At 46.0% G+C, this 21,833-nt stretch overlaps 1 protein-coding gene and 1 pseudogene across 1 annotated transcript; one reads left to right on the forward strand and one right to left on the reverse strand.

The window, feature by feature from the left end:
- Positions 1–10,105: 10,105 nt before the first annotated feature.
- LOC149126077 (uncharacterized) lies at positions 10,106–16,056 on the reverse strand. The gene is made up of 2 exons (XM_089336173.1): positions 16,052–16,056; positions 10,106–11,663 (listed from the first exon to the last, which is right to left on the reverse strand). Exons 1-2 carry the CDS (start codon positions 16,054–16,056, stop codon positions 10,241–10,243), a joined length of 1,428 nt encoding a protein of 475 aa, XP_089192299.1. The 3' UTR covers positions 10,106–10,240.
- A 1,086-nt stretch (positions 16,057–17,142) lies between these two features.
- LOC149126078 (protocadherin alpha-4 pseudogene) lies at positions 17,143–21,566 on the forward strand (annotated as a pseudogene).
- Positions 21,567–21,833: the final 267 nt, after the last annotated feature.

Raw genomic sequence — 21,833 nt, forward strand, 5'->3', positions numbered from 1 at the left:
AAGATGGAACTCTCTCTCTGTCTCTGTCTCTGTCTCTCTCTCTTTATATGTATATTCCCCCCAACCCTGGTCACTCTGCCTTTCAAATAAATAAATTTTTATAATAAGAGATAAATTAAGACATTTACATATCAACAGAAGATAAAACAGTTCATTAGCACTATACTTGTCCTAGAAGAAATACTTGAGGTTGAAATGAAAGAAAGCTGGATAATAACACAAATATGAATGAAGATATAAAGATCTTCTGTAAAGGTAAATACATGAGCATATACAATTTTAATTTATAATTCTACTTTTAGTTGTGGGTAAAATCTGAAAGACATGCATAAAAATAATTATATATATGTATATGTTGGGCATGTTTATGTAAAGATGTAATGTGTGACATCAATAACATAAAGGAAAAGACTGTTGTAATGACAGAAGTGCTATGTATGTTGATGGCAATCAAAGGAATCATGCCTTTTGTTAAGATTTATTTATTTATTTATTACAATGATCCTTCAGATTGCCCTATTAAACCCACTCCCTCTTCTTTCCCAGGCCCACTTCTTTAACCTCTGCAACTAATCTGTTGTCAACTTCTAAAATGTTACTTCAATAATGATAGATAAATGGAATCATACAGTATATAAATTTTTAGGAATTTTAAAAATTATCTTAATTATTATAATTATATTCTTTTATTTATATTTTTAAAGATTGATTTATTTGAAAGTCAGAGTTTAGAGATAGAGGCAGATACAAAGACAGAGAGGGAGAGGGAGAGAGGGAGAGAGGGAGAAAGAGAGAGAGAGAGATACCGTCCATCTACTGGTTCATTCCCCAAATGGCTACAATGGCCAGGTCTGGGCCAGGCATAATCCAGGAGCCAGGAGCTTCATCTGGGTCTTCCTTGTGGGTAGCAGTGGCTCAAACTCTTGGATCATCCTCCACAGCTTTTCCCAGGCCATTAGTAGGGAGCTGGATCAGAAGTGGAACAGCTAGAACACGAACCGGAACCCATATGGGATGCTGATGTCACAAGCAAGGGTTTTACCCACTATTCCACGTGCCAGCCCCACCTTGGAATTATGTTCTTGGGGCCAGCACCATTCAAGTCCCGGCTGCTCCACTTCTGATCCAGCTCTCTGCTATGGCCTGGGAAACAGTGGAAGATAGTCCAAGTCCTTGAGCCCCTGCACCCACATGGGAGACCTGGAAGAAGCTCTGGATCCTGGCTTCAGATTGGCACAGCTCTGGCCATTGCAGCCAATTGGGGAATGAACTAGCAGATGGAAGACCTCTCTCTCTCTCTCTCTCTCTCTCTCTCTCTCTCTCTCTCTCCCCCTCTCTACCTCTCTTTCTCTGTGTAACTCTGACTTTCAAATAAATAAATCTTTAAAAAAAGAATTATATTCTTTTATTTGTTTTCTCTGCCTTCTGTAAGTTATTTGAACATATTTTAAGATTATGGTTTATTTTAAGATTTAATTTTTATTTTGAAAGTTACAGAAAGAAGGAGAGAGAGAGATATCTTCCATCTGTGGGTTTACTTCCCAGATGACTTCAACAGCCATCACTGAGCCAGGCTGAAGCCAGGAGCCAGGAGCTTTATCCAGGTCTCCCATATGGGTGGCAGGGGCTCAAACACTTGGGTCATCCTTCACTGCTTTTCTCAGGCTGTTAGCAGGGAGCTGGATCAAAAGTGGAGCAGCCAGGACCTAAACTGGTGCCCAAATGGGATGCTGGCTTTGCATGCAGTGGCTTTACCAGCTGTGCCACAGTGCTGACCCCAGGGCTATGATTTTTGAAATTTATTTTTATTTTATTTGAAAGGTAGAGCAACAGAGAGCAAGAGTGAAAGGGAGAGGGAGAGAGAGAGAGAAAGAGTAGGAGAGAAAACCAAATACTGGTTCATTGGAATGCCTGTAGTGTTCCTGGAGAAGCTAAAGCCTGGTTTGTAGACAACTACTAGAAAGTATACGACTGTCTTCAGAAAATGTCTACAGTGAAAACTGCTGGGACTGGAATGTACAAACTGAGAATCCAAAGTTTCATTCTAGTTACAGAAAAGGGAAAGGCCATGTTCATAGCAGTGCCAACATTTGAAATGGGACCATAACACTTTTCATCACCTACAATGGAGGTAGCTAGCTCTGGAAGAGATTACCAAAAGAATAAAAAGAGATTGATTCAGTAAAAAAAAAAAAAAAGAACCACATTCAACAGTATTATTATTTTTGCTTCAACTTTAACCATAATTTAGAAACTGAAGAGGAGAATTCTACTACATTTACCTGTGTCCATGCTAAACGTATTCTTCCTTCCATCCTGATATCCCAAGATTTCTTTCTGTTTAGATGACTTCAGTGATTCTTTTGGTGTATTTCTACTGGCAACTTAAGTTTTCTTAGCATAGAAATTTATTGATTCCCCCTTATTTGGTGAGGATATTCCATTTGGTTTAGGATTCTGAGTTGATCTTTTTTTTTCTTCAGAATTTTATAAAAATAACTGTGACACTTCTGTCTGGATTTCATAGTTTCTCAAAGGAAATCCACTGTAATTAGAATTGTATTTCCGGCCGGCGCCGCGGCTCACTAGGCTAATCCTCCGCCTAGCGGCGCCGGCACACCGGGTTCTAGTCCCGGTCAGGGCGCCGGATTCTGTCCCGGTTGCCCCTCTTCCAGGCCAGCTCTCTGCTGTGGCCCGGGAGTGCAGTGGAGGATGGCCCAGGTGCTTGGGCCCTGCACCCCATGGGAGACCAGGATAAGTACCTGGCTCCTGGCTCCTGTCATCGGATCAGCGCGGTGCGCCGGCCGCAGCGCGCTGGCCGCGGTGGCCATTGGAGGGTGAACCAACGGCAAAGGAAGACCTTTCCCTCTGTCTCTCTCTCTCTCACTGTCCACTCTGCCTGTAAAAAAAAAAAAAAAAGAATTGTATTTCCTAGGTATGTAAGGTGTCCTTTCTTCCTTGCTATTCTCAAAGTTTTTCTTCATCTTTCATTTTGAGAAGTTTGCTTATAATTTTTTAAAGATTTATTTTATTTATTTGAAAGACAGAGTTACAGAGAGAGGTAGAGACAGAGAGAGGTCTTCCATCCGCTGGTTCACTCCCCAGATGGCTGCAATGGCTGGAGGTATGCTGATCCAAAGCCAGGAGCCAGGAGCTTCTTCTGGATCTCCCAGGCAGGTGCAGGAGCCCAAGGACTTGGGCCATCTTCTAATGCTTTCCCAGGCCATAGCAGAGAGTTAGATTGGAAGAGGAGCAGCTGGGACTAGAACTGGCACCCATTTGGGGTGCCAGCACCTCAGGCCAGGGCTTTTTTTTTTTTTTTTTTGACAGGCAGAGTGGACAGTGAGAGAGAGAGACAGAGAGAAAGGTCTTCATTTTTTGTTGGTTCACCCCGCAATGACCGCTGCGGCTGGTGTGCTGCTGCCGGCGTACCAGGCTGATCCGAAGCCAGGAGCCAGGTGCTTCCTCCTGGTCTCCCATGTGGGTACAGGGCCCAAGCACTTGGGCCATCCTCCACTGCCCTCCCGGGCCACAGCAGAGAACCGGACTGGAAGAGGAGCAACCAGGACCAGAACCCGGCACCCATATGGGGTGCCAGCACTTCAGGTGGACGATTAACCAAGTGAGCCCTAGCGCCGGCCCCTCTGCTTATAATTTTTAAAAAAGATTTATTTGTTTATTTGAAAGTCAGAGTTACAGCAAGAGAGAGAGAGAGAGAGAGAGAGAGGGAGAGAGAGAGAGGGAGAGAATGAGTTGAGTTGAGAGTTGAGAGGAGAGACAGAGAGGAGAGATCTTCCATTTGCTAGTTCACTTCCCAAATAGCCACAATGACTAGGGCTGGTCCAGGCTGAAGCCAAGAGCCAGGAGCTTCATCTGGGTCTCCCACATTGTGCAGGGCCCCTAAGTACTTGGGCCATCCTCCGCTGCTTCCCCAGGTGCATTAACAAGGAGCTGGATCAGAAGTAGACCAGTCAGGACTTGAACCGGCGTCGTCCATATTGGGATGTTCGTGCAGCAGATAGCAGCTTAACTCGCTATGTCATGTTGTAGGCCCCTATGTTTTCTGATATGGGGTTTTTTTTGTTTGTCCTTTTTTGAATTTGTTCACCTTCCTATGTTGTTTAATAGATATGGGAGGTTTTTATCCATTATTATTTCCTAGCCTCATTTTGTTTCTCCTCTTCCAAGACTACAATGATATGAATGTTAGTTATTTTTTTATAGTCTTAGATGTCCCTGAGGTTTTGTTTTATTTTTTAATTTTTTAGTCTATTTTATCTTTATTGTTCAGATTAAGTAATTTCTATTTTTTCTTTTAGTTTATTCTTTTTTGACTACTCCATTTTTCTATTGCACTGTTATTGTATTTGTTCTAAAATATCATTTGTTTTTTTTTAAAGATTTTAAATTTTTATTTATTTGGCAGGTAGAGTTACAGACAGTGAGAGAGAGAGAGAGAGAGAGAGAGAGAGAAAGGTCTTCCTTTTTCGTTGGTTCACCCCCTAAATGGCTGCCATGGCTGGTGTTGCACTGATCCGAAGCCAGGAGCCAGGTGCTTCTTCCTGGTCTCCCATGCGGGTGCAGGGGCCCAAGCACTTGGGCCATCCTCCACTGCCTTCCCAGGCCACAGCAGAGAGCTGGACTGGAAGAGGAGCAGCCGGGACTAGAACTCAGCACCCATATGGGATGCCGGCGCCACAGGCAGAGGATTAGCTAAGTGAGCCACGGCACCGGGCCTCATTTGGTTCTTTTAATCATCTGATTCTTTGCTGATACTTTCTATTTCATTACTGAGGATATTTTTAGATTTGTTTCAAGTATGTTTGCAATTTCTCATTGAAGCAGTTGCTCATTGGTTGCTTTAAAAGTCTTTGTCAGAAATTTTAACAGCTCTGTCATCTCATTTTTGACATCTATAGAGTAGTTGACCTTTTTTATTTTTTAGATTTATTTATTTACTTGACAGGCAGAGTTACAGACAGAGAGAGGGAGAGATAGAGAGAGGTCTTCCATCTGCTGGTTCACTCTCCAGATGGTTGCAATGGCTGGAGCTGGGCTGATCTTAAGTCAAGCCAGGAGCTTCTTGCTGTTCTCCCATATGGGTAGGGTAGTCCAAGCCCTTGGGCCATCTTCCACTGCTTTCCCAGGCCATCAGCAGGGAGCTGGATCTGAAGTGGAGCAGCTGGGACACAAATCAGTGCCCACGTGGGATGCAGGTGCCTCAGGCAGATGCTTAACCTGCTACACCACAGCGCCAGCCCCATCCTCTTCTATAGAGGATATATTTTGAGACCCCCAGCAGATGCCTGAATCTGAGGATAGTGCTCAGCTGTATTCTGTTTTTTTTCCTATACATATATAGCTGTGATGAAGTTTAACTCACAAACTAGGTTTGGTAAGAGATTACTAGCAATAACTAATAATAGAAATAGAAAAACAGATGAATTTTAACAATATGCTATAATAAAAATTATATGAATATGGTTTCTCTCTCAGTCTCTCTTAAAATATTATACCGTTAGATTTAGCAACCTCAGTGTATGATTTTTTTTCTTTCCTTCTTAAGCTGAAAAATTTCACTTTTTCACATAAAGGAAGCATGAACACATGCAATACCATGGCAGTTGGTCTGACAATCAAAACTGGCAGTGTGTGCCTGATGAGCAGACAGCACACACACAGCATGGACACACTGGCTAGAGGAAAGATTCCTGTCCTGGGCGGGACACAGCAGGGTGGCACAGGGTTCCTTCATGCCACTCTGAATGGCACACAATTTAAACCCTGTTGATCATCATTTCTTTCTGGAGTTTTCCATTTAATATTTTTGAACTGAAAACTTTGGATAAAGGCAGATTTCTGTTAATTCTTTCAAATTCAATTTGTTATCTTCCTGATTCTTGATGTGATAGAGGTGTTTTGCTGCTGTTGTTGCTGAAACATGGGCATTTTCATTCTGAAACTCTGGGTCTTACATAAACCTTTTATTTTAGCTAGCTTCTTTTGACACTGCTGTCAGAGAGAGGCTGGGCACCCACTGCCTCATTACTGCCACATGGAGGTGGAGGTCCCAGTTCCCGAAAGCCTCCACTGACACTCTGTGCTCTGTGTGGCTAGGTAGGGTGGGCGTTCTGGTTGGCATGTGTCTCCACTGATGCTACCATGTGGGTGGCCTTGTTATCACTTGGAGGATGGTCTTGGCTCTCCATTAGACCTCCATGACACCATCCGGCAGAGTTGGGAAGGGAGTATGATGTTCCTGCTGGGTAGGGGTGGAGTCTTCCCCATGATCTCCACCGACATCATAACCGCGATGCTCTATACCAGGGGTGGTGATGAACGTACCAGCTCCATACCTCGATTTCCCTGACACTGCCCGGGGGAGGGGCTGGGATGCCTCAGGACGGCCTTGCAAGGGTGTAAATTTAGGTCCCACACAACCTTTGCTGGTGTGGGGTCATTTCCTCCCCCCCCACCGTGGTATTTGCCTGGAGTATATAATTATTTTAAAGCTTTTTATCTTGCTAGGTTGCTTCTTTCCTGGTCCTTTGTCTAGAGAGAGCCTTTTTTTTTTTTTAAAGCTTTTTTCATCTGTATCTAATGATGTTTCTTGATTGCTGGCTTCTTCAGGTCTAAGTGTGTAACAGAAAAGACAAAAAGAAGACTCAGAGAGCTCACCACTGTGTCATTCTTAAGGTCCCCACATTTACAACACATAAAGTAGTTTATACATCTAAATGTTGACAGTATTGTTCTACCAGTATTTAAGACTCATTCCGGGTTCTGAAATTGGAATAAGAGTATATATATTTTACATTACTGTGCCTTTTCCTTTCTTTTAAAAAATATTTTATTTATTTGAGAGGTAGAGTTACAGACAGTGAGGAGAGAGAGAGAGGTCTTCAATCTGCTAGTTCACTCCCCAAATGGCTGCAATGGCCAGAGCTGGGCAGATCCAAAGCCAGGAGCTTCTTCCTGGTCTCCCACATGGGTGCAGGGGCCCAAGAATTTGGGCCATCTTCTACTGCTTTCCCAAGCCTTAGCAGAGGGCTGGATTGGAAGAGGAGCAGCTGGGATTCAAACCGGTGCCCATATGGGATGCTGGCACTGCAGGTAGAGGACTAACCTACTGTGCTACAGTGCTGGTCCCTCATTTCTTTATTTAAAAAAGATTTGATTATTTTTTATTTGTTTGAAAAGCAGAGAGAGAGAGAGAGAGAGAGAGAGAAAGAGAGAGAGAGAGAAAGAGTCTTCTATCCACTGGATCACTCCCCACATGGCCACAATAGCCATAGCTGGGCCAGGATGAAGCCAGGAGCCAGCAGGTTCTTTCGGATCTCCCAAGTGGGTACAGGAGTCCAAGGACTTGGGCCATATTCCTCTGCTTTCCCAGGTGCATTATCAGAGAGCAGAATGGAAAGCGGTGCAACTGGGACTTGAACTGGGATCCATATAGGATGCCAGTGTCGTTATGGCAGTTTTACCTGTTATGCCATAATGCTGGCCTCTGTAACTTTCTAACAAAGTAATTACTACATGAACTATCATTAAAATGTTCAAACTGGTTTTTAAAATAGCTCCATGTTTCATATATATTATCAAATAAACAAGGATATGGGTTTTCTGATTATACAATTATAATGGATTAAATAATCCTATATATATATTAATATTTTAAAATATTCTTAGTACTTAAAGTAAAAATATTAAGGTCATTTAAAAAATAACTAGCTATGGGTTATTCTGCCCACAATTTTTAGTCAAAATTTTATTGAACTGTGGGGTTCTGATTATGAATTGGATTGAAGTTGGAAGAGAGGTTTCAAATAGGTTATTTCTGAATTATTTCTTCTAAACACTCTTCCCACTAGATTCACACTATATTTTTGACTGTGGACTTTTATAGGATTCTCAGTATGTGTTTTTGATAGTGGTTCAATATCCAGATTATTTTTATTAAAATATAATATTTGGTTTTAATAAGAAAAACATATGGCTTAAATTTTGATATGGGAATAAATATCTCATGGACACCAATTCAATTTGTAATAATGACTTTTGGAAGCCGAAGTTATGCATTCAATACTTAGGTCATTATATTGTATAACAAACAACAAAGAAAAATGTCCCAAACATCTTGATTTTTAACATTTACATGATCAGGAAATGATGAAATTATTCAAACAAAATTGAATAATTTTAAAATGTATTTGAGAAAACTTTCTAGAAGTGTCATATATAATTAACTGGTGATTATGCATTTATAAATGCACAATAAATGTAATAATTCTTTTTTTGACAGGAAATGTAATAATTCTAATATTTAAAAAACAAATATTAGGACAGGCATTTGGTTCAACAGTTAGGACAGCTGCATACCATATTGGAGTGCCTGAGTTCAGGTCCCAGCTTGCATCCCTATTCCAACTTCCTGCTGATGTGCACCCAGGGAGGCAACAGATGATGGCCCAAGTTCTTGGGTCCCATGTGGGAGAACAGCTGGCTCTTAGCTCTGCACAGCCCCTCCCTGCTGTGGGCATTTGGGGAGTGAGCCAGCAGGTAGGAGATCTTCGTCTGTCACTCTGTTTCTTTCTTTTTTTTTTTTTTTGTCACTCTGTTTCAAACAAATTTAGTAAATTTTAAAAAATCCCACAAATATCCAAAATACCCTAGAATAAGGTGAACTTTAGTGGTCAAATATGTATTTTAGAACTTCAGCATTCCATTTCAAGTGTCTAATAATAAAAAGTGTAATCTGATAAGTAGTTTTAAATAAAATGATGCAATCAGAGGTTATTTAAGCACACCTGAATTTTTCCAAATTCAATTGTAATGCCTTTGTGACAACAGATAAAGAAAAATATTGACATACATATTCCCTGGGTCTTTAAAGGACACAAACATGAAAAAGATTGCATTGAGTAAACTGCAAAATAATATAGACTGTATATAAGGTCAGTGAATGTATCTAAATTACACGTTAGCCACATGGTGTCGCTGTACACCACAAAGTCTTCTCCGTGGAAATGTACTGATCGCTAGAAATTAAAGGAAGAAGCTCCATTTTGTCACCGCCCTGGAGAAGACCAAACCGGTAAGGAGATAAATTATCGGAAATATGGAGTAAAAGCAGGATGGTATTGAAGTAAGGCGACTGTGGCTCGAAGGGTGTGCTTTTGCGATGCTGTTTTCCCAGCGAGGAGGTCCCGGAGCCCGGCGCCTGCTGCCCTGGCTCCTGCTGCTCGCAGCCTGGCGGGCGGGCAGCGCCCAGCTGCGCTACTCGGTCCCCGAGGAGGCCCAGCACGGCACGTTCGTGGGCCGCCTGGCGCAGGACCTGGGGCTGCCGCTGGCCGAGCTGGTGCCGCGCCTGTTCCGGGTGGCGTCCAGGGCCGGCGGGGACCTGCTGGAGGTGAACGTGCAGAACGGCATCCTGTTCGTGAACGCGCGGATGGACCGCGAGGCGCTGTGCGGGCGGAGCGCGGAGTGCAGCGTGCACCTGGAGGTGGTGGTGGAGCGGCCGCTGCAGGTGTTCCACGTGGAGGTGGAGGTGAGGGACGTCAACGACAACCCGCCCATGTTCAGAACCAGAGAGCAAAGGATTTTTATTCCCGAATCCAGGCTGCTGGAGTCGCGCTTTCCGATAGAGGGCGCCGCGGATGCGGACGTTGGCGCCAACGCCCTTCTGACCTACGCGCTCAGCCCCAGCGATTACTTCTCTCTGGAAGTACAGGCAAGTGAGGAACTGAGTAAATCTCTTTCGCTTGTGCTCAAGAAGTCTCTGGATAGGGAGGAAACCCCAGAACACCATTTGTTACTGACAGCTACTGACGGGGGCAAACCAGAGCTGAAAGGCTCAGTGCAGCTGCTGGTCACTGTGCTGGACGTGAACGACAACGCGCCACGGTTTCAGCAGGCCGTGTACAGAGTCCACCTCCCAGAGACGACCGCAAACGGGACGTTAGTGGCCACGCTGAACGCCTCCGACGCCGACGAAGGCGTCAATGGCGAGCTTGTCTTTTCCTTTGGCGGTGACGTCTCTCCTCACCTTCAAGAAACATTCGCCATTGATCCCGGCTCGGGAGAAATTAGACTAACTGGTACACTGGATTATGAAGAAACAAAGTCCTACGAAATCCAGGTCAACGCATTTGATAAAGGAAGTCCTCCGATGTCGAACCACTGCAAGGTGCTGGTGAAAGTGCTGGACGTAAACGACAACGCCCCAGAACTGGTGGTCACCTCACCGTCGGTGCCCATCCGAGAGGACGCCCCCGTAGGCACGGTGATCGCCCTCGTCAGCGTGTCCGACCGCGACTCGGGCGCCAACGGGCAGGTGAGCTGCGCCCTGACGCCCGACGTGCCCTTCAGGCTGCTGTCGACCTTCAGGAACTACTACTCGCTGGTGCTGGACAGCGGGCTGGACCGCGAGCTTGTGTCGGGCTACGGCGTGGTGGTGACGGCGCGCGACGCGGGCTCGCCGGCGCTGCGGGCGTCGGCCAGCGTGTGGGTGGAGGTGGCGGACGTGAACGACAACGCGCCCGCGTTCGCGCAGGCCGAGTACACGGTGTTCGTGAGGGAGAACAACGTGCCGGGCTGCCACCTGGTGACGGTGTCGGCGCGCGACGCGGACGCGCGGGAGAACGCGCGCGTGTCGTACTCGCTGGTGGAGCGGCGCGTGGGCGAGCGCCTGCTGTCGAGCTACGTGTCGGTGCACGCGGAGAGCGGGCGCGTGCACGCGCTGCAGCCGCTGGACCGCGAGGAGCTGGAGCTGCTGCGCTTCGAGGTGAGCGCGCGCGACGCGGGCGTGCCGGCGCTGGGCAGCAACGTGACGCTGCAGGTGTTCGTGCTGGACGAGAACGACCACGCGCCGTGGGTGCTGCCGCGGGGCGCGGGCGGGCCGGCGAGCGAGGCGGTGCCGGTGTGGGTGTCGCGGTCTGCGGGCGCGGGCCACGTGGTGGCGAAGGTGCGCGCGGTGGACGCGGACGCCGGCTACAACGCGTGGCTGTCCTACGAGCTGCAGGCGGCGCCGAATGGGGCGGCGTCGGGCGGCGCGCGCCTGCCGTTCCGCGTGGGGCTGTACACGGGCGAGATCAGCACGACGCGCAGCCTGGACGAGGCGGACTTGGCGCGCCAGCGGCTGCTGGTGCTGGTGAAGGACCACGGCGAGCCCGCGCTGACGGCCACGGCCACGGTGCTGCTGTCGCTGGTGGACGGCGGGCAGGCGCCGGCGGCGGCGTCCTCGCGGGCGGCGGCGGCGGCGGGCGTGGCGGCGGCGGCGGGCGGCGCGGCGGCGCTGCTGGACGTGAACGCGTCCCTGATCGTGGCCATCTGCGCCGTGAGCAGCCTGCTGGTGCTGACGCTGGTGGTGTGGACGGCGCTGCGGTGCTGGGCGCCGGCGGCGGAGGGCGCGTGCGGGCCGGGGCAGCCTGCGCTGGTGTGCGCGAGCGCGGTGGGGAGCTGGTCGTGCTCGCAGCGGAGGCGGCAGCGGGTGAGCGGCGGCGAGGGCGCGCCCAAGGCTGACCTCATGGCCTTCAGTCCCGGCCTTCCTCCTGGTCCAGAAAGCGAGGATGGAATGAATGTGGACGTTGACCACTCCGGCAAAGTGAGTATTTTTATTTATGCTTCTAAAATGTGCTGTTAAAAATTCTCTAACGTCTTCGTTCCTTTGCAATATTGTTAAAAGTTAAACACGCTACACTGTGTTTTCGGAGTTTGAGTGAACTAAATTGAAAATATGTCGTGAGGTACATCACTATAGTTTAATTTAGTGTTTATCAGTGAATGCAGTGGTAAGATTTATTGCTAAAAGTCTGGGTTGAAAATAAAAAAATATCGTTGAATAGTATTTTTTTTAGAGATTTGAGTAGAACTTTGGTCAAGTCGTTCCTTCACAATGCCTCCATATTTTTTGCCACCTACATTGGCTGCTCCTAGTACGTGGTAGAATCACTGGTCCATTATCCATCACACTAAATGCACACAACTCTTTTTATGTCTCTACCTTCAGTTTCAAGCATTATTTTACCGGTTATCTTATATGGAACCTTTTTATTCTCTTATTAATTTTTTGAAGTCTCCTTCCCTCCTCTCTCTCTGAATATTATTGTTTCACACCTTTTAGATTTATATCTTGTTCATCGTCAGTTTCTCAATAGTTTTATTAGTAGTAATTAAAATATATGTTAAGTGAAGAGTTAATACTCCCATACTAAAAGTAAACATTGTTACAGAATATTTTTAAATTTAAGAACTATTTTCATCTGAAAAATCTGTCGGATATAATAATGTATATCTAATTTTAAAACTATAGTTACTAGCAAAAGTTTTTTTCATTAATTTCTTTTTCTTGCAATACTAAGGGTGCCAGTGTGACATAAATTTGATGTCAGTGTCATTCCTGTGACGTTCTCTGAATATCACCCATTGATTGTGCCATGCAGTAACTAGAAACTTGCAAATAACTGACACTGATTAAATCTGATGTTATGGTAATTTCCAGTAAATCCTCTCTCTTCAGTTGTTTATCCATGTCCCTAGTAAATAGACTTACATTCAACTTTATTTTCTTTTACTTTTTTAAAAATATTTATTTATTTTGAAAGAGTTACAGGAGAGAGAGAGAAGGGGGGAGAGGGAGAGAGAGAGAGAGAGAGAGAGAGATCTTCCTTCAGCTGGTTCACTCCCCCAGATGGCTGCGATGACCAGTACTGGGACAGGCAGAAGCCAGGAGCTTCATCCTGGTCTCCCAAGTGGGTGGGAGGGGCCCAAGTACTTGGAATTTCTTCTGCTGCTTTCCTAGGCCTTTACCAGGGAGCTGGATAGGAAATGGAGCTGTTGGAATACATACTCTTGTCCATGTGTGATGGTGGCATCACAGGTGGCAACTTTACTTACTACACCTCAATGCTGGTTTCCCCCCACCCCATTCAATTTTCTTGCCACCGGAGAGAATTAGTAGCCAGCTGAAGCCTGATTAAAATTCAATGACAGTGTAGGGATTCTAACATGTAAAATAAGGATGAGTTTCTTCATTGCATTTTCCCATCCCCCCCCTTTTTTTTCTGTTACTATCCTTTGTTGCCCCCTTATCCATCAAGTATTTTGCATCACATGGACAGCTTCAGTTCGATGTTAATTTTGTGAGTTCTGGTGTCATCCTATTGTAAATAATAGGGTCATTCAGAGTTATATCGCCCTGATTATGAGATTTCAGTCTTCAAATTCAGCTCTCCTCTTGAAATTCTTGACCAATAAGATTGTTGGCTAAGACATTTTGAACATTTTTCAATTTTTTTCTCTTCAGAGATGTATTTATGTTACACTAAATGAATATGGAAGATTCCAAATAAAAATCCACTTCTATTCTTTTGAATCCTCATTTATGTATTTAAATATACTGTAAAGTAAAATGAATGATAAAAAACTTTTCACTTTCTTCTAGTATGCTTAACATCTATGATCATTTTGTAGAAATCTACAATTTGAGTCCCTAAACAGTGGAAGAACTCTGATTTCTTTTTTTTCTTTTTTGACAGGCAGAGTGGACAGTGAGAGAGAGAGAGACAGAGAGAAAGGTCTTCCTTTTGCCATTGGTTCACCCTCCAATGGCCGCAACGGCTGGCACGCTGTGGCTGGCGCACCGTGCTGATCCAAAGGCAGGAGCCAGGTGCTTCTCCTGGTCTCCCATGGGGTGCAGGGCCCAAGCACTTGGGCCATCCTCCACTGCCTTCCCAGGCCACAGCAGAGAGCTGGCCTGGAAGAGGGGCAACTGGGACAGAATCTGGCGCCCCGACCGGGACTAGAACCCGGTGTGCTGGCGCCGCAAGGCGGAGGATTAGCCTATTGAACCGTGGCGCCGGCCAGAACTCTGATTTCTGTTTTGATTCATAAATTTGTTTTCTGTGAGCATTGTGTTTTTTAGAGGTGGAGCCTCTATTTTTTACTAGGTTGACTTTTTTTTCTAGAAAAACATGGATTAAAGTAGCTTATGAACATAAGGGGCAAGATAGTTTGAAGATAGATACCAACATGTCCCTCTGTGGTAGGTTTCTTTATGAACGAAAATTTATTGTTCTTTATTTGGTGGGAAGCCTTCACTGTCTAGTAGATACCAGGGTGACTCAAAGATCAGGAATTGTATTGAAAATTAAGCTAAAACCCAGGTTTTCAATATGAAATTGAAATAAGTCTTCAGCTCAATTCACTATAGCTAAGACATGGAATCAACCTAATGCTCATCAACTAAAGACTGGATAAAGAAATTCTGGGGCATGTACTCCATGGAATACTACACATCAGTAAAAAAAATGAAATCTGGTCATTTGCAACAAAATGGATGAATCTGGAAAACATCATGCGTAGTGAAATAAGCCAGTCCCAAGGGGAGAAATATCGTATGTTCTCCCTGCTCTGTGATAACTAATAGAGCACCTAAAAGGAAATCTGTAGAAGTGAAAATGACACTTTGAGAAGCAATGACTTGAACAGCCCTTGTCTTGACTGTTGAGGAACAGGTATTTTTTTTTCTCTTCTTCATATTATTTGTTGAACTCTTAACACAGAATTAGTGATATGTGTATAAAGTCAACTGAAAATAGATCTCAGTAAAAAACAAGAGTGAGAATAAGAGGGAGGAGGAAGCTTATAACTGTAAAGCTGTACAGTTCTGCATACATTCCTAATTACTTCTAAGGGTACAGTTTAAGAATTTGCCATGGGACCCCAAGATCCCATTAAGCCAGGTGGTAAAAATACTATCTTAAGTGTTAAAGTGACCATGTTAAATATTAACGTGATCATATAGATAGGATTAAGTGTTAAAGGGATCATATAAATACAATCAAGTGTCTGGTAATAATAATAAAATTAAAAAAGAGAATGTTTCAACATGGGAAGAAGTTCACACAGCAGACTCATAGAATGACAGTTGCTTTAAATAGCACATTAACCTCAGAATCAGTCGTTAAGGCATCCTGATCTGGCTGAAAAGCCCATGAGAGAATTTCAGGCATGGAAAGCCAAGACACTGTGGCAAAAAAAATGCCCTACATGAAGGATCTCTGAGAGAGACCCCAGTGGAAAGAAGTGACCATCAAAAGAGGATGTAATTTTCTCTGAAGGGAGGAGAGAACTTCCACTTTGCTTATGGCCTTGTCTAAATACTGATGGAGATTGTGGATTCAGAAGACTTCCATAGCCTTGGCAGCTCATGACAAGAGCCTCGGGTGATCACTGATGTCATACATAAGAGTGTTCATTGTTAAATTAATGACAGGAGTCACTGTGCAGTTACTTCCCATGCAGGACTTCTGTCCTTAATGAGTTGTATTATGGGAATTAACTGTAAAACTTTTTCCTAAACAGGTTTTTTTATGTGTATGCAAATTGTTGAAATCTTTACTTAGTATAGAGTTTGTCTTCTGTGTATAAAGTTAATTGAAAATGAATCTTAATGGAGAATGGGATTGGGAATGGGAGAGGGAGGAGGAGGTGGAGTGGGAATGGGGGTGGGAGGGAGGATAGGGTAGGAAGAATCACTATATTCCTAAGTCATACTTATGAAATTTGTACTTATTAAATAAAAGGTTTATTTGGGGAAAATATATCTTAGGACAGGGTCTAAGTAAAATCTTTTTTATGTCTTTAGAACATTATACAGGGTGCTGAGATATCATACTTTCCTGTCTAGCTATGTGACCACATTAAATTATTGCATTTTGTTAGGCAATTAGCGACAGTCAAGCCATTTCTTTTGGGTAAATATTCGAATAGTACTAGGTGGGTATTTTTGAGCTACTAAACTTTTAAATTAGTGACTATTACCTTTAAAATTAGTATTTTGGGAGAGGATATACACACATTGTTGCAAGAGAGAAATTCATGTAATAAATGGCCTAAGTGATTCAATTTGGCTACTTCAGTTTATGAAATGTAATGATGTCTGACCTATTGGTTTGATCATGAAATTCTAATGAGCCAGAGAAATTTTAAATCATCATGAAATGGGAGAAATTTATTTGTAAATAGTTTAGAAATGATGCATATTTCTTACAGCATGTTTACTGATAAATGTTCTTGGAAGCAGCAAATTACTCAGAGTAACTAAGACATATGAGCACTAATAGGAGAAAACAGACCTGTTAGATCCTGGTGAACAGGCCATAAGAGTGGGAATGAGAATGCTACCCTGGGAGGCTATGCAGGCTGAGCTGCTGGTGGCATCCCATATAGAGGGCTGGTTCAGGTCCTGGCTGCTCTGCTTCCAGTCCAGCTCCCTGCTAATGTGCCTGGGAAGGCATCAGAAGATGGCCCGGGACTTGGGCCTCTGCCACCCATGTGGGAGATCCAGTGGAGTTTCTGGCTCCTGGCTTTAGCTGAGCCTAGCTCCAACCATTGCAGTCATTTGGGGGGAGTGGATGAGAGCATGGAAGATCTCTTTCTCTCTGTCTCCCCCTGCTTCCTGTCATTCTCCCTTTAAAATAAATAAAGTAAATCTTTAAAAAAGAGAGAATATCACCCTTTCTCATAGGAATCAATGAGTTACATTCAATAAAATTACTTGGAATACTTTTCTAGCTATTTCTATTTCCTTGTTAAACCTTCCTTGCAAAGTCAGAACAAACTTTCCTTGCACTTTCAGCCCTGTGATGAAAAGAGGAAGTTCTTCAATTAAATGGTGATGGCATTTGATGCCTTGTAAAAAACATTTGCAAATTTATCTTTCCATGGCTGGTTCTCCGACTTGGAGTTTTCCCAGGTGCTGGTGTAAGTCTCTGTATTGACTCATGTCAACACAGGAACAGAGATGTGAGGATTAAGAGGTATTGGCATCACTGACAACCTCTGCTGTCCTCAGGAACACATGAATTTTCCTTATCAACGCTTTGCAATTGTGTGTTTACAAAGTGTATATGACCTACAGTTAAGTCTCTAAATACTGAAAACCTCTATTTTGTTAAAAAGGGATTTTTACTGAAGTAGAAGTTGCTCCTGTAGTAAAACTAAGAATTACACCCGATCGATCAGTGGCTCAAAAAGTGTAAACAATAAGTAAGAAATGAGAAAAAATGTGGATAAGGTGAAAGAATAAATAAAATCTAGCAGTTATATAGTCTGGATTGATAGAATGGGTACTTACGGTTTAGAGCCACATGATGTCGCTCTTTACCATAAAATAGGTCCGAAAGAAGAACTAATAAAAGGGGAAGAATCCCTCTGTTCTCGGAGGGAAGACGCTGTATCCGGCAATGGAGGATGCATCAGCGCTGGACTGACCGATTTAAAAGATTTCTGCTGATTCTAATTCTAGTTCCCAGGTCAGAAGGAAGCACCGTGCTCTGGAGATGAAATATTTCTGGGCGATTCGTCAGGAATCCAGATGCCTGCTGCCCTGGTTCCTGCTGCTCACAGCCTGGCGGGCGGGCAGCGCCCAGCTGCGCTACTCGGTCCCCGAGGAGGCCCAGCACGGCACGTTCGTGGGCCGCCTGGCGCAGGACCTGGGGCTGCCGCTGGCCGAGCTGGTGCCGCGCCTGTTCCGGGTGGCGTCCAGGGCCGGCGGGGACCTGCTGGAGGTGAACGTGCAGAACGGCATCCTGTTCGTGAACGCGCGGATGGACCGCGAGGCGCTGTGCGGGCGGAGCGCGGAGTGCAGCGTGCACCTGGAGGTGGTGGTGGAGCGGCCGCTGCAGGTGTTCCACGTGGAGGTGGAGGTGAGGGACGTCAACGACAACCCGCCCGTGTTTCCAATGGCCGTTAAACATCTGTTCATTGCGGAATCCAGACCTCTTGGTTCTCAGTTTCCACTGGAGGGCGCGTCCGATGCAGACGTCGGAGCCAATGCGCAGCTGACCTACACGCTGAGCCCCAATGAGTACTTTTCGCTGGAAAAACCATCTGACAGTGAGCGGGTACAAGGCCTTGGCCTTGTATTACGAAAGTCACTAGACCGAGAGGAAGCTCCGGAGATTTTTTTAGTGCTCAGGGTCGCAGATGGGGGCAAGCCTGAGTTGACCGGAACCGCCGAATTACTCATCACGGTACTGGACGCAAACGACAACGCCCCGGTTTTCGACAAAGCACTCTACGTGGTGAAATTACCGGAAAATGTCCCCAATGCCACGTTGGTAATTAGAGTGAATGCCTCGGATCTAGATGAAGGCTTGAATGGGGATATTATTTATTCATTCTCAACTGATGTTTCCCAAAACGTGAAGTCCAAGTTCCACATAGACGCAGTTACTGGACAGGTGATTGTGAAGGGAAATATTGATTTTGAAGAAAGCCGATCCTATGAGATTCTCGTAGAGGGCACTGACAGAGGACAACCTCCACTCTCCGGTCATTGTAGAGTGATTGTGGAAGTAGAAGACACCAATGATAATGTGCCAGTCTTGGAATTCAAGTCGCTGTCCCTTCCAGTCCGAGAGGACGCTCCGGTGGGCACGGTGATCGCCCTCATCACTGTCTCCGACCGCGACTCGGGCGCCAACGGGCAGGTGAGCTGCGCCCTGACGCCCGACGTGCCCTTCAGGCTGCTGTCGACCTTCAGGAACTACTACTCGCTGGTGCTGGACAGCGGGCTGGACCGCGAGCTTGTGTCGGGCTACGGCGTGGTGGTGACGGCGCGCGACGCGGGCTCGCCGGCGCTGCGGGCGTCGGCCAGCGTGTGGGTGGAGGTGGCGGACGTGAACGACAACGCGCCCGCGTTCGCGCAGGCCGAGTACACGGTGTTCGTGAGGGAGAACAACGCGCCGGGCTGCCACCTGGTGACGGTGTCGGCGCGCGACGCGGACGCGCGGGAGAACGCGCGCGTGTCGTACTCGCTGGTGGAGCGGCGCGTGGGCGAGCGCCTGCTGTCGAGCTACGTGTCGGTGCACGCGGAGAGCGGGCGCGTGCACGCGCTGCAGCCGCTGGACCGCGAGGAGCTGGAGCTGCTGCGCTTCGAGGTGAGCGCGCGCGACGCGGGCGTGCCGGCGCTGGGCAGCAACGTGACGCTGCAGGTGTTCGTGCTGGACGAGAACGACCACGCGCCGTGGGTGCTGCCGCGGGGCGCGGGCGGGCCGGCGAGCGAGGCGGTGCCGGTGTGGGTGTCGCGGTCTGCGGGCGCGGGCCACGTGGTGGCGAAGGTGCGCGCGGTGGACGCGGACGCCGGCTACAACGCGTGGCTGTCCTACGAGCTGCAGGCGGCGCCGAATGGGGCGGCGCCGGGCGGGGCGCGCCTGCCGTTCCGCGTGGGGCTGTACACGGGCGAGATCAGCACGACGCGCAGCCTGGACGAGGCGGACTTGGCGCGCCAGCGGCTGCTGGTGCTGGTGAAGGACCACGGCGAGCCCGCGCTGACGGCCACGGCCACGGTGCTGCTGTCGCTGGTGGACGGCGGGCAGGCGCCGGCGGCGGCGTCCTCGCGGGCGGCGGGCGTGGCGGGCGTGGCGGCGGCGGCGGGCGGCGCGGCGGCGCTGCTGGACGTGAACGCGTCCCTGATCGTGGCCATCTGCGCCGTGAGCAGCCTGCTGGTGCTCACGCTGGTGGTGTGGACGGCGCTGCGGTGCTGGGCGCCGGCGGCGGAGGGCGCGTGCGGGCCGGGGCAGCCTGCGCTGGTGTGCGCGAGCGCGGTGGGGAGCTGGTCGTGCTCGCAGCGGAGGCGGCAGCGGGTGAGCGGCGGCGAGGGCGCGCCCAAGGCCGACCTCATGGCCTTCAGCCCCAGTTTACCTGACCCTGGGCACAGAGAGCTTCAGCAGGAGGCAAACGGGGATTCCACTGTAAAGGTTAGTTTACAATATCCTTTTATTTAATGTGAATTTTCATCTTCTTTCATGTTTCTGAATCGTATTTTCTGGATTGGATTTCTTTACCTGGTTTTACAAGCCCGTTTAGCGATATTCTTCGGTAGTCAGAAATCAAGACCATGTATTGTCCCCTTTTCTACATTTCATCGTCCAACACTTGTTCACATGACTGCAGCCTCTAAGGCATTTTGTGTTTAGTGTATCATTTTGATTATTTTCAGGGACAATCCACTTGGATGAAAACGTTTTGCTATTATTCACTCATAGTACTCACACACACACAAACGTTATAGAGATAATATAACTGTATCAGTTGTCCGAAAGTTAAAATTTTTTACCTTTAGTCTTCAAGGACCTCAGTTAAACAATTGCTCTCTTTTCTCCCCAACTCTAACCACATTTGACTTTTAGAATTGTGGTTTGTTCTGGCATGTTTTCTGAATTTAAGTGGAACTGTACAAGACATATTGTATGTGCATTTGTGTGTTCTTCGTATCACTCATTGTTTGTGTATGTTTGTAGTTATTTAATTACACTCTGATATTATTTTATAAATACACTGTGAGTTATTTGCCTTGCTATTGAGGATTTTGGAAAATTTTTTAAAAATGTCTTTCAAATAATGTCTAGTTCATAAATACATTTCACACTTTTTGGATGTTCATGTACAGACATTTCTACTGAGAAATGGACATGTATCATTTTTTAAAAGATTTATTTTATTTGTCTGAAAGGCAGATTTACAGAGGGAGAGAGGAAGAGACAGACAGAACTTCCATCCACTGGGTCGCTCCCCACACTCTTGGCCAGGGGATTCTTGGTTTATTTTTTCCAGTCACGCATATCTCTTTGGTATCTGGCTGTCTTGTCATACTACTTCTGGGACAGCAGAATCTGCTCACTTCTTTTTGTGCATATCCTGAATTGTCTGAAGGCATCTAGAACATACTGTGTCCTGGCCGAGCCCTACATTAGGTGAGACAGGGCTGTCCAGTGAAAAGCCAGAACTTTGGATGCATGCCCGACTCCTCCTTCATTAGGAGAGGCTGCCAGCTGAGGAGGACTTTGTTGTGTTAGGAGTCCTCTGGAGCACCAGCATGCTTCTCAGCTCTTGACTGTTTTCATCTGCCCTCAGCTATCTAGAATGTGCTGGATTTCATCAGTGCTCTGCGACAGGTGAGAAACAAAAGAGTATTTGTGCACCACCACCCTGAAGTCAGAGCTTGGGATATGTGTACTGTTCTTTCTCTTTCCTCAAGGAGAAGGCGGGAGGTGGGAATTTCCTCCTGTGTGATAGACACTGAGGGGAGGGCATATAGTGAGAGGATGATGCAGACTTTCCTTACAGCATCAATATGAATACTTTTGCAGCTTGTCTGGGGCAAAGGAGCCTTTTAACTCTGGATTTCTCACAATGGGAAGGTGTGGGTTGTTGACTCGGAATGTCTGTTGCAGAAAAAAGTGTCTGGGGCTTCCCAAAATGCTATCTTGCAGTCGTCACTACCTCTGTTATTTTTAAAAATTATATATATGTATATATATAAATCCCTTTATCGGTTTCCTAGAAACTATAACACATTTCTTGACTTCTTAAAACCTAAATTAAAGCAATACTTTTATTACTATGACTGAACAATTTTAGAACATTGAATAATTCATTTTATCCATCACCAACTTTTTGTAACTGTTATGCCTTTTAATTGTACATAGTTCTAGACATCTAATACATGATTATCATTTCCTTGTGTAGCTTAATGTCCATTTATACTTTCATTTTTTCTGGGATTATTTTTCTTCTGAAGTTCCTTAATTTTTCTTTTAGTGTGTTTCTGTTGGTGACGAAATGTCTAAGTTTTGCATATGTAGAAATGTCTTAGTTTCATTATCACTTTGAGAAATGATTTTGTTGAGTGTTGATTTATTGATTGGAAGTTGTTTTTCTAGCACTTTCCAGATGATATTCCATGTCTTCTTTTGAGAAGATGGCTATCAAGTTTATTATTCAGGTGGTATTGTCTCTTTCTCTCTGTTTGACACTGTTATTGTTTG

This window comes from Oryctolagus cuniculus, chromosome 6 (genome assembly GCF_051225735.1).
Source record: "Oryctolagus cuniculus isolate XC-2025 breed Fujian yellow rabbit chromosome 6, ASM5122573v1, whole genome shotgun sequence".
Classification (NCBI taxonomy): Eukaryota; Metazoa; Chordata; class Mammalia; order Lagomorpha; family Leporidae; genus Oryctolagus; species Oryctolagus cuniculus.